The sequence below is a fragment of the Pollachius pollachius genome (genome assembly GCF_949987615.1).
Source record: "Pollachius pollachius genome assembly, chromosome: 4".
NCBI classification, from domain to species: domain Eukaryota; kingdom Metazoa; phylum Chordata; class Actinopteri; order Gadiformes; family Gadidae; genus Pollachius; species Pollachius pollachius.
Genome location: NC_136937.1, coordinates 28205822 through 28218321, shown reverse-complemented (window position 1 = coordinate 28218321; position 12500 = coordinate 28205822). Strand labels below are relative to the sequence as shown.

The window sequence follows — 12500 nt, the reverse complement described above, 5'->3', positions numbered from 1 at the left end:
CACACACACACACCACACACACCACAACAGCCGTGTCCAAAACGAATGACCCAAACACATCTGCCAAAAAGGGATTGGTCGCTTGGATGTCCAATCACGTGGGAGGTCTAAAGGTAAAACAATGGACGGCTCATAGTCTCTTGTTTTTCTAACTTTCGAAAATCCTCCCCACAATCCCAATTAATTAATTGTCAATTCATTGTCTTAATTGTCAACAACAGCTGTTTATTCGATTTCCAACACGTCTTACAGCCAGGCTTTAAGAAGCAGGTTGGTGTGTGGGGAAGCTGGGGTTTAAATCCTAGCACCCTAGTGTGATATGTCTTACAACTTCAATATCGTCCATATGCCCTCCTTCTGTGAGGAATCCCTTTGAGAACCTTTTAACATTTTGGGAATTTATCAGACACTTTTATCCAAAGTGACTCGCTTCATACACAAACTCATGGTAGAGGCAACCATAAAAGGCGACAGCCAGCTCGCCGGGAGAAGTTAGGGTGAGGTGTCTTGCTCAGGGACAACACGACACAGCTAGGAGGAGCAATGGATCAAACTAACAACCTTCCGGTTACATGTTAACCCCGCTCTATCTCCTGGGCAAAGCCAAGCCTTCCATGCATGTGTCTGGACATCTGCTGGAGAGTCCTTTTCGTTGCAGCGCTTGGCATTAACATTGAGTAATTACGGCAAGAGCAAAGCCGTTTCCCGAAACCGCTATAACCGCTCTGGCAATTTGTGTCTCTTTACTCTGAAGAACGTTTCCTGGCCGGATTAGCTGTACCCGTTTAGTTGAAGGGTCCCAATGCTAACAAAAGGATTTATGCCCTTTAAAGCACCATAAGAACACGCAGCCGTTCCATGCTGAACGTAGCGTCCATGAGCGGGCTGACGTACATACTCTCTGCTCTTTTCGCTTCAGAATCCCACTTTGTATGTCTGTTTTTAATTGTACACTTATTTAGTTTTATCACTGTTGAGTACATTGTCAACACTGTAAACACTTACAACGTATTTTGTAAATAAAGTCGTTCTTGTTTAACCTTGCTCAATCCAGTCATGTTTACATTTCTTTTTGGCAGGGGAAATGACATGAATCTCAAGCATGGATTTTAATAAACACTAATGGATAGGGATTCACAATAATAATGATAACGACTCCCCAAATTAATCGTAAACACACAGTTCCCTAAGACGGGCTTTGGGAAAGTTTTGGGCCAAAACGAGAGTGGAAAAAAGTTGGGCCTCACGCAGTTTCTTTCGACAAGTGTCATAAAACTAAACCATCTCTGAACGTCGCGGGCCATTGGAGCTCACCCAGCCGTCGGCTGGTTCCTCTGACGTACCCAGCCCAACCCTTGAGGCCCTCCCTGACTGCCGAGTTCGTCTGCGTGGTGGTGCGAACCTCCCTGCAGCTTAAGTCATTCACTCATTTAAATCAGCTGTATACAATAAAAATAAACCCTGGCTTTGATTTTCAAACTCGTATTTATCTATGCCTGTGTTTTGCACATGGCTTCGACGCTAAGCTGCTCCTAACTCGGCCGGCCTTGTGTTGTGTTTTATATGGTGCCTTGGCAACAGCTGGAACGCCGCTCTCCCCACTAAACAGCCACTTTTGAATGTCTGTGGCTGTAGTAAGTACAATTTAATGACGTTAACTCCATTAGGAGAAGGCAGACTGGGCCATGTGGCTCTTCAGGGCTGTTAATATCCTGCGTCTAAATGTCAAAGGTTGCGTTTTTCTTTTGGGTGTGTATGAATATGTTGGGTTTGTGTGCGTCAGGTTTGTGTGTGGTTCAATTGTTATCCTCCTTCAACGCAACAGCACACATCGCAGGAGACGGAGACCCACCCCAGTGTTAACTGGGGTCTGTTAACCCTGCCCAGCGCGGTTCGGCTTAAAAATTGGTAGATTATTGTCTATCCGACTTAAACTGTCCCACATTTCCGAATCGAAAGGTCTGTTGAAAACAGAAATTTAGATTTTTGCCTGATCGATTATGATGTCTTATTCATGTCTGAAAGTTGGCTTGCCCTCTGATTCTACTGCACTTTAACTCCAGACAATTTACGTCCCATGTGACTGCAAACGACAAAATTCATTAGAGTAACCGATGATACAGGCAGAGATTATGTCGGAGTGAAGATTGTCACCGTACTGTGACGGCAAACTTAGTGTCTTCCTCAGTTTTACAAAGTCTCATCTTTCTTTGCAACGCCCTTTCCTCAGTCGACGAGGTAGGGGTAAAATATCCCGAATGAGATCCTTAACGTCAGAAAGCCGACAGCTTTCCAGATAATCAAGGACAAGCACCGACGGACACAGTTGTTTCCAGACTTTTCCGACGATGACATCACTAATGTTAATAGTCTCAGACAGCTCTATTGGCCCCCCTGGGGGGGAAGGGCATCAGGGGAAACACGGCCCGAGGGATGTTTCCCACTCGGGGGAAAATCACAAGTCGGAATCTGACACGAAGCAGGCATGGGATCGTGTCCTTGTGTGACCAATCAGAACCATGCTTCGGCTCTCTGGTTACTTTCCGACAGATAGATGATTCCAAGGTATACCCGTGCCCCCGGGGATCATTTAGACTCAAAAAGGCAGTTTGACTTCCACATGTTCTCACAGTTCCTCAAGACCTCTCAGGCCGGGAAAAGAGACTCACTGGTGTAACTCACCTGGTTTATTGCAATCTTTCTTCGGTGTTCCAGCTGGCGTCCTGGTTCCCGCTCTCTCCTGCCCCCTATTGTCCACACACCAGCAATGGCCGCTGGAGCCGTGGCACTGTAAAAGGATACCATTTTGTTAAAGTGTTGACTCGACACGCTGTCCATTTTGAATGGTTTAAACATGAAGGGGAAAACCTGCGGAAATCATATCGTATTTTGTTCTTTAGTATCTGTATAAAGAGGACATCTTGTTCAGAGGTGCCGATGGCCAACAACTGTCCTATGCTAGGTGGACACGCCCACTTGTGATGTCAGAAGAGGCCGATTTTCAAGAACTTCTCCATGCCGGGGATGTTCACCTGTTGGGTTTTGTACTGTCCTTCTGCATCACATTCAGGAACAAACGCTCCCAGAAGAGGGTGTCCTTCTGGACTGGTGGTCTGGACCCCGTCTCTGTGGTGTTGACAGGGGGTCTTGGGGCGCTCTGGCTCATCTGGTCAAAGACAAAACGGGGGATGAATTCACAAATATTCACATCCTGTAACCAAACGTTTATCAAGAGGTTGACGATTCAGGTCAGCAGGATCGGCTTCTCCTACGTCTGCCTGGTCTCACCTGGTTTGTAGCAGTCTCTGGGAGGTGTGTCAGACGCTGTCCTGGTACCGGCTCTCTCCTGCCCTCGCTGATCCACGCACCAGCAATGACCAGTGGAGCCGTGGCACTGTGACAACAAAAGATTAGGTTTGTTAAAGGTCCCATATTATACCACCAGGTGTTAGTGTGATTAGCCACTACAAGCCGTTTTGAAAATCTGCCTCTTCTGACACCACAGGTTGGCGTGTCCACCTAGATGTATGCTGGATAGCAGAGCTCTGTCAGACCCCACAATGTGGCCAAACACTGACCTGTTGGGGTCTGTACTGTCCATCTTCGTCACAATCAGGAACAAAAGCTCCAGGAGCTGGTCCCTCACGAGTGGTGCTGTATCGATGTTGCTCACAGTGGGTCTTTGGACGCTCGGGTTCATCTGAGGAAGGGCGGGAGAGAGAGAGAGAAACATGTTGATCATTCAGATACTTTTTGCGTGACCGTGTGTGTGTGTGTTTCTGTTAATACAGAGTCACCCAAAAGTCAAATTGGTAAAATTAAATGGACATAAGACATCTAAACTTGCTTCCAATGATGTTATCAAGGGCTCTCAAGGTGTGCATTAAGCATCAGAAAACGATTTTCAATCAAATCCATTGCACTCTCACGTATTTTCCTGTCTATTGCTTTCCTTCTATTTCTTCAAGCCCATTTAATGAGTGGAATTCATCCCCCCCTTCTAGCTACATAGCCAGGCCGGTGATCAATCACAGGACACTTGATCAGTATCTCCATACCAGGTTTGTCGCAGTCTTTTGGCGGTGTACCAGGCGGTGTCCTGGACCTTGCTCTCTCCTGACCAGCATTGTCCACACACCAGCAGTGGCCGGTAGAACCGTGGCACTAATATAAAATCATGATACCTCAATGATTAGCATAAATTACACGTCATGGTACAGGAGATTTCCATGGGTAAGAATAACATTGCATGTAAAACATTTGAAAGTATCCCAGAATATTATCAGGCTGGTTAAGCCTGCCACATACAGGGCTTAACTGTCAGTTTGCACGCCAGTAACGGACTTCTCGAGTAGGTCGAATTTGTTGTTCTAAAACATTCAAAATTAAGCAAGAGGTGATAATGAAAATGTTGAAATCAATTGAATGCTAGTGAAAACTCTTGTGTCAATGAATCCGGACCTGTAGTGGTACGTATTGGCCATTAGCATCACACTGTGGTACAAAAGCACCCAGGATAGGATATCCCTCAGGACTGGTTGTCTGGACGCTGTCTCTGTGGTGCTGGCAGTGGGTTTTGGGAAGCTCGGGTTCCACTGGTCAGGAAAGAAATATCAAACATGGGGAAAAAAATAAAAGTTATGGCTGGGTTTTTTGTACATCATTACAAATGTCACATATTGAGCAGGCTTAATCTGAGCCATTCTTAACCTCGAGCCAGGCAAAGGTGATGTCTCAATAAATGATTTATCCCAGCTTACATTCTAAAAACCATACATTCAATTTAGTCTAAAATGTTGTCAATATCTTATATTCGGAAATATGTGTCAACCATAACTTTAAATTTTCAATGTTCTGCAATTCCAGATTTATAGTAATGCAGTCATGTTGAATGTCCATTTCCCTGCCAGCGCTCCTTTGCTTTGGCCCTCTAGCGTTTCATCTAGCGTGGAGTGTGTCATCTGCATATATGAGCATCTCTAGTTGGGATGTTAAACACAATGTGCTCTACTGAGTTTACCCGTCAGATTTCTCACCTGGTTTGTCACAGTCGATGGTCGGTGTACCAGCTGGGGTCCTGGTTCCCCCTCTCTCCTGCCCCCTATCGTCCACACACCAGCAATGACCAGTGGAGCCGTGGCACTGAGATAATGAGGATAATAACAAACAACAATCATCTAAACAATACGGTCGATTAGGGAATAAATGAACAAAGAAAGTCGTAGACCAAACAAAATCATTAAACTAATTCACCAGTGGATGGTGGGTTACCTGTAGTGATTTGTATCGTCCGTATGCGTCACACTCTGGAACAAAAGCTCCAAGCAGGGGGTACCCCTCTGGGCTGGTGGTCTGGACCCCGTCTCGGTGGTGTTGGCAGTGGGTCTTGGGACGCGCCGGCTCATCTGGTAGATAAATACACAAACAATCAAACCCTTACAAATCAATTTTGAATATTACCTTAAACTCTTATGTCACATGTTGAGACAAGATCAAGATTCAGCGTTTATTTCAAGAGACAAAGCGGAGCTAGAAAAAAAGTATTTATGTTTAGTTTTTAAGTAATGTGTTACTTTTGCCACTGCCACTGCTAATCGAATTTACCAGCCTGCTTACCAGGTTTGTTGCAGTCTACAGTTGGTGTACCAGGTGGACTCCTGGTTCCCACTCTTTCCTGTCCATTGTTGTCCACACACCAGCAATAACCAGTTGAGCCATGACACTGGAATACATAAACATATGTTGAATGTTTCAGAAAACCACTGAAATGGAGAGCACTGAAGTAAGGACCATCACTATCACCGTCTCAACATAACTCACATTAGAGGAAGGATCAAGGGATTCTTTAATACCGAAGTCTGACGGGGGTCAAACAAAACATTCAAGGACCTGTCATCACCTGTAGTGGTCTGTACTGTCCGTGTTCCACACACTCTGGCACAAAAGCTCCAGCGATAGGATAGCCTTCTGGACTGGTGGTCACCACGCCGTCTCTGTGGCGCTCACAGTGGGTCTTGGGACGCTCTGGCTCATCTGGTCAAAGGCGAAGAAAAGGAACGTTAACTCGGGTTTCCGATTTCAGTATGAACGTAAGGATGGTGCATTTGCTGCGCGTGTGTGGTCACGCATCTGTAAGTGCGTCTGTATGTCCTGTACGAGCCCCCCCCCTCCCCCGGGGACGAAATACATGCCAGTTCGGACCCTATTTCCAGTTGGCTGTCAGGAAGGCTCAACTCTCTCCCCTCTCTCCCTTCCCTCCCCTCGGCCCCCACGAACTCTGGACTCTGAAACCCCCTCCCTTCGCCCCCAAGAATCCTGGACTTCGAACCCATAATGTTCCTCATATTGCACATTTCAATCCATTTACTTTTTCTACTTCATTTTTACCGTTTTTTTTGCCTTACCTTTGCACTATTCAGAGTTATTTTGCACTATTTAGGATTTATTTATTGTAAATATTACTTATTTTATTGATTTTATCCTTTTCTACTTATTGCACCGTGGGTCAGAGACAAACGCCATTTCGATTCCTCTATTTGTCTTGCACATATTTTGGAATTGAAGTGATGGATATTAGGCCGTGGGCCTGCGTTGTACCTGGTCTGCTGCAGTCTGTGTTGGGTGTACCGGCTGATGTCCGAGTTCCTTGTCTCTCTTGCCCGCTGTTGTCAACACACCAGCAATGGCCGGTGGAACCGTGGCACTGCGATGAATGACAACAAACGATAATCAACATGCTGATTCATATTTCAAAATGGAAGTCTAGTTTCAACACACGACATGATGTTAAGTTACTGTACCTGGAGTGGTTTGTATTGTCCATGTTCGTCACACTCTGGAACAAAAGCTCCAAGGAGGGGGTACCCCTCTGGACTGGTGGTCTGGACCCCGTCTCGGTGGTGCTCACAGTGGGTCTTGGGTCGCTCGGGCTCATCTGGTTAGAGAGCACCGTCAGTTAGAGTTGTACTTTTGAAAATGTGTATTTTTGTGTTACATTGATCAGGGAGTTATACGACACATCCGGGAGGAATGAGCAGGGCGAATCCTGATCTAAAAGGCGTTGGTCCCGGTTAAGTTGTTCCTCAGCCAGGAAGTCATCGGACATCGTTGAATCTCAAAGACGAGAGGGTGGACATTTACGAGAGTAATGAAGGATGTCCAAACAAATGTACATCTTGCCTATCGCCCTCCCGAAAGGAGAGGCCCATCCAAATCTTCAAAGACGGCAAAGTTGTGATACTACTGTTCTAGATTCTCAAACAGCCTTCCAGCATGAACCGCTAAGGGTGTGTGAAACAACCCCATTTTAGACTCGGATGCACCCCCGGGTGCACTCCCTTACCTGGTTTATCGCAGTCTGTCGGCGGTGTACCGGGTAATGACCTGGTCCCCTCACGCTCGTGTCCCCAGATGTCCACGCACCAGCATTGGCCTGTGGAGGCGTGGCACTGGAGAAGACACATTCAATTCAATTCAACTTTTTTTATTTGTATAGCCCTTAATCACCATTACAGTCTCAAAGTAGACTGGGTAGCCCCGCACATTCTGCCAGCGATTTGACAAGGGTCTGGAGAAGAGCAATACATTTCTTTCTGCTTCCGATACGTTTTTGCGGGAGCCAATCACCGAACTGGCTTTTCCCCTTGACGCGCTATTGGCTGGTTTAACACAATGGCGACAGGGAAGCGACGGCAAGCAGCCAATCGCGTACAGAGTCAGTTGAACTAGGCCCCTTGATCACGCCTCTTGTGCTGAATAAAATGAGCAGCTTCCCCAGACCAACGTGCAATCTACGATTGAACTTGATCTGGCAATAGCCAGACTAGCCTCAAAGGGCTTAACAGGCCAAATATTAATGACAGATCCATGGTTCTCATTTGAATCACAAGCTCTTAAATCGAACCTACGGCCCCTTTTAAACAATGAACGTCCACAAGGGAGAAGGATAAATCCATGTCTGCTTCCTGACCTGTAACGGTGCGTACTCTCCGCGGGCGTCACACCGAGGAGCAGAAGCCCCCGGGATGGGGTGTCCCTCCGGGCCGGTGGTCTGGAGGCTCTCCCTGTGCTGCTCACAGCGCGTCTTGGGACGCTCCGGCTCATCTGGTCAAAAGAAGGTCCGAGATTTTCAGTCACAGAATACATGCACCCGGACACATTGTGGACATGAGCTCGGATCGAGATTCCAAAAAGAGAGACTTTATCACGTTGTTGCGACGGCCCCTTACCGGGTTTGTTGCAGTCGACGGGAGATTCCCGAGGGGACGTCCTGGTGTTGGCTCGCTCCTGCCCCTGGCTGTCCACGCACCAACAGTAGCCGGTGGAGCCGTGGCACTAGTGTACGGAGCATCAGGCCGTTGAGAAAATCGGTATTTCGGCATAACCCTACTGGCATTTTCCATTGTGTTCCATCGTTTGGAACGACAAAGGGAGAAATAATTGTCATTGAGGTGTTTGTCTTTTCACCTGTTGGGTTTTGTACTGTCCGGCCTCGTCGCAGTCAGGAATATAAACCCCCGGAATGGGGTACCCCTCTGGACTGGTGGTCTGGACTCCGTCTCTGTGGTGTTGGCAGTGGGTCTTGGGACGCTCTGGCTCTTCTGAGAAGATAAACAAGCATAATGTGTGCGCATAAAAGCATAACAGCGGGGCGCTGATTAACACAGAAAGTTTACGATCTCGTGCGCTAGTTCATAACAGGTCCGTTTTTTACGATCGTGGGCACCACATGAAAGTTTACAAACGCGTATAACGTAGAAACTCAGAGGGGGGCCCGTCGGTTGTAAAAAACGCAAGGCGATGCTTTCTGGAGAAAAACAACAAGGGACCTGGGGGGGGGGGGGGATGGGGGCGGTTGGAGTCTGACCTGGTTTGTCACAGTCGGTGGGAGGTGTACCAGGTGCCGTTCTGGTGTCTGCTCTCTCCTGCCCCCTACTGTCCACGCACCAGCACTGACCAGTGGAGCCATGGCACTGCAACAAGGAGGCATCCGTCAGGTCAAGTACGTGATTCAATCAAATATCATAAAATAATAACATCGGGCAAAGTAGATCAAACCAATCGTTCAAAGGGCCCCTACGTTACCGCCAAACGTGGAAATGGATTAGCATTTAAGAGCCATTTCAAAATCTACCCTCTAGTGACATCACACCTGGGAGTGTCCACCCAGATGTACGATGGACAGATTGGCCCAGCCTGTTAGCATACACCACTGGGTCGGCCGCTGCGGTGGATCTACCCCTCATACATCTGAGTAGTCACACCCACTTTTGTGTTTGATAAAGACTAGATTCTTAAAAGGGCTTCTGACGGCCGACCCCCACGTCACGCCTGGTGGTCCGATGGTGGGGGGGGCACCTCGATGGAGCCTGGGTGTGTTCCTGGGCCTACCTGCAGGGGTCTGTACTGTCCGTCGGCGTCACACTGAGGCACATAGGTGGTCAGGACGGGCCGGGGCCCTCGGGGCTCCAACGTGCCCTGCGCGCTGTCCCGCTGCTGCTCACACCGGCTCTGGGGGCGCTCAGGACGGCCTGGGAAAGCGGGGCGAACAAGCACGCACAAAGGGGTTAGGATTCTGAGGCAGCTTTTGGACATGCTACAAGTGTTTGATGATACACTTGGTGGGACATGCCATGTCTACGTCCCAGCATTGTTACACTTTTATTGTTTTTGTTCGATGTGGTTCCTAGTGCCGCGCGTGCCTTATTATACTCCAAACATGAATTGCTTGACATGCATTACTGACTTTGACCAAAGGGGGCGCTGACAATACGAGATTTTGAACCCCTGATTCAACAGAAAACCACAACAACAGCGGCTTTGACCAATGTGCGTCCGCAGTGCAAACTGGGTATCCCGTACCGTGCGGGGAACACTGGAAGCCGTCGCCATGGAAACCGGGACGGCACTGACAGCGGAAAGAGCCGGGACCGTTGGAGCAGCCGGCGTCAGCGTGGCACGGGGACGACTGGCACTCGTCTACGTCTGAGAACACACCACATGACAAACAATCTCAACATGCTTCATTCTGGCCTTATTATGAGGATGATGACACGAAGATGGCATGAAAAGGACCGCTGCATTCAATGGTGATCCACACGAGAAGGGACTTTTCCCCGCCAGATCTCCATGAGGAATAGTCATCGCTTTGGCAAAACTGACTCACTTCTGACTGCAGGAAGTGGTAGCAAGATGTTTGTCTCTCGGTTTCTTTACCGCTGTTTTCAAGGAGCAATGGAGCAGCATTGCTGGCTCTGATTGTTGGGATATTTCAACGTGTAGCATGAGGTCCCATGCTACGATGGGGACAGCAGGGCTTGTATATTCACACACACATCAACACGCACACACATTCACACACACACAAACACACACAAACGCAGGCACACGCACACCTGCACACGCACACACACGCATACACACACACAGACACAGACACACTCACGCACACACACACAAATGGTTATATCACATCTTCGGTATGTCGTACCTTTTAGGACTTCTAGTCTGAAGGCGTGACAGAAGACAAGGTGAACGGAATTGGAATTGCTGGAAGGCATTTGAATGCTATATTTGTCGTGGAAATCCGGTGGGGAAAATACATGTAGGTGTCCCCCCCCCCCCCCCCCCCCCCACACACATTCCAATTCCGTTCACCTTGACTTCTGCGACGTCTTCAAACAAGCCGAAAAAGGTAGGGCATACCGAAGTCATGACATAACCGGATTGGAAGCAATGAGTGGGATCGGCCCAGTGAATGCACAGTGTAAACTATGGTTTCTTAGTAATAACTAATTAACAATATGTCATGTAAACATCATATTACCGAATGAGCTACACCCACTATATTTGTTATCTGTCTTTTTCTCTCTCCCCCCCCCCTCTCTCTCTGTCTCTCTCTCTCTCTCTCTCTCTCTCCCCCCCCCTCTCTCTGTCTCTCTCTCTCTCTCTCTCTGTCTCTCGCTCTGTATTCCTCCATCTCCTCACACATCTGTCATCATGGCCTCATCCTCCCTCTTTATCTCTCTCCCTTGGCTCCTGTCCTCCCCCTCTCATCTCCCTCCCCTCTTCCCTCCCCCACAGCACACAGCTTCGCAGCACCAGCGTTGTGGGAGAAATGATCTGTTGGTTGTTCTAGGGCAAAGGGTGAGGGCACACAAACAAGTGGGAAGGAGCACTCTGGAAGGAGCACTTGGAAGGAATATTTGAAGGGTTTGTTATTTAAAGGGAACTACCACTCAAAATCATGACAGCACGGATTTTAGTGGAGGATGAAAAAATTTGGGATTTTAAAAGTATATAATTTATAGAATACACTTTTATTACATTAAGGGTTAGTGCAAAAATAAGGGCAAGCCCCCCTTCATAAGTGTTTTAACGATATGCAAAAAATGTTCTTTAATATCGAGTAAGTCAAAGTCAATGTTAAAGCTGCTGCAGGTAAGATGCAAGAGTTGTAAAGAGAACGAGAGCAGAAGAGAGGATAAGAAAAGGATATTGAAACTAAGTTCTCTCCCTCGCTCTCTCCCTCCCTAACATTCTTCACCATTGAGAAGTGTTGCAATTCACACATCTGTGATTGACAGGCAAGATGGATTCCCCCTACCAATCAGGGAAGAGATGCTCTGATTGGTCAGAAATAACTTAAATTGAAATGGTCTCATAGATAGGCAGGCGCAATCAACTGGAAACAGATATTTTCACAGTGCATTTCACTCACTAATAGCTGACAGATGGCTAGGTAATTTCGAACAAATTACACTCAAATAAGAGTTCTTAAATCTCACCTACAGCACCTTTTGCTCCCATAACATCTGGATAAAAAGTATCACATGCTTTGTGTTTATTTTGCGCCAGTTATTCTTTTTCGATTTAACACTTTAAAATCACCACCAAACCTTCTCCTTGTGACAAACACTGTTTACGGTAAACATCCGCCTCCACATGAATGGCCGCCACACTTGTCCACCACGTACCAACACAGGAGCGGCCATCATAGCTGAACTCGTATCCGAAGTGACACTGGCACCGATGGGTCCCTGGCAGGTTTACACAGTCAGCACCGGGGCCACACGGGGCCAGGCCCTCTGCACACTCATCTACGTCTGGAGAGAGAGAGAGAAAGAGAGGGAGAGAGAGAGACGGAGAGAGAGAGAGATAGGGAGAGAGAGAGAGGGAGAGAGGGAGAGAGAGAGAGAGAGAGGGAGATAGAGAGAGGGAGAGAGGGAGAGAGAGAGAGAGAGAGAGAGAGAGAGAGATGAACATCTAGGTGGTGGAGAGATGTCATTACTTTCTAGGAAGAGAGAAGCCCTTTGAAGCTAAGATTCCTGTGTAAACAGCATGGAGCCTGTTAGCTGTGTGTGTGTGTGTGCCTGGGTGTTTAGTTTTATTGACATGCATGCAGATCAGTGTGTGTGCGTGTGTTTGTGTGTGTTTATGTTTGTGTGTTTAGTTTTATTGAAAAGCATGCACATCGTGTGTGTGCATCGTATATGTGTTTG

General features: G+C 47.6%; 1 protein-coding gene across 1 annotated transcript in view; it reads right to left on the bottom strand.

Moving 5' to 3' along the window:
• Positions 1-12500, bottom strand: part of nid2a (nidogen 2a (osteonidogen)) — a 45521-nt gene that overhangs the window by 11030 nt on the left and 21991 nt on the right. The window contains exons 15-34 of the mRNA XM_079734792.1: positions 11976-12104; positions 9862-9984; positions 9391-9530; positions 8867-8972; positions 8467-8600; positions 8229-8334; positions 7970-8103; positions 7343-7448; positions 6801-6934; positions 6598-6703; positions 5900-6033; positions 5617-5722; positions 5272-5405; positions 5037-5142; positions 4462-4595; positions 4059-4164; positions 3579-3700; positions 3289-3394; positions 3033-3166; positions 2683-2788 (exon numbers count right to left, since the gene is read on the bottom strand). Of these exons, the coding sequence (XP_079590918.1) occupies positions 2683-2788; positions 3033-3166; positions 3289-3394; positions 3579-3700; positions 4059-4164; positions 4462-4595; positions 5037-5142; positions 5272-5405; positions 5617-5722; positions 5900-6033; positions 6598-6703; positions 6801-6934; positions 7343-7448; positions 7970-8103; positions 8229-8334; positions 8467-8600; positions 8867-8972; positions 9391-9530; positions 9862-9984; positions 11976-12104 (2406 nt within the window). The remainder of the gene's footprint in view (positions 1-2682; positions 2789-3032; positions 3167-3288; positions 3395-3578; positions 3701-4058; positions 4165-4461; positions 4596-5036; positions 5143-5271; positions 5406-5616; positions 5723-5899; positions 6034-6597; positions 6704-6800; positions 6935-7342; positions 7449-7969; positions 8104-8228; positions 8335-8466; positions 8601-8866; positions 8973-9390; positions 9531-9861; positions 9985-11975; positions 12105-12500) is intronic.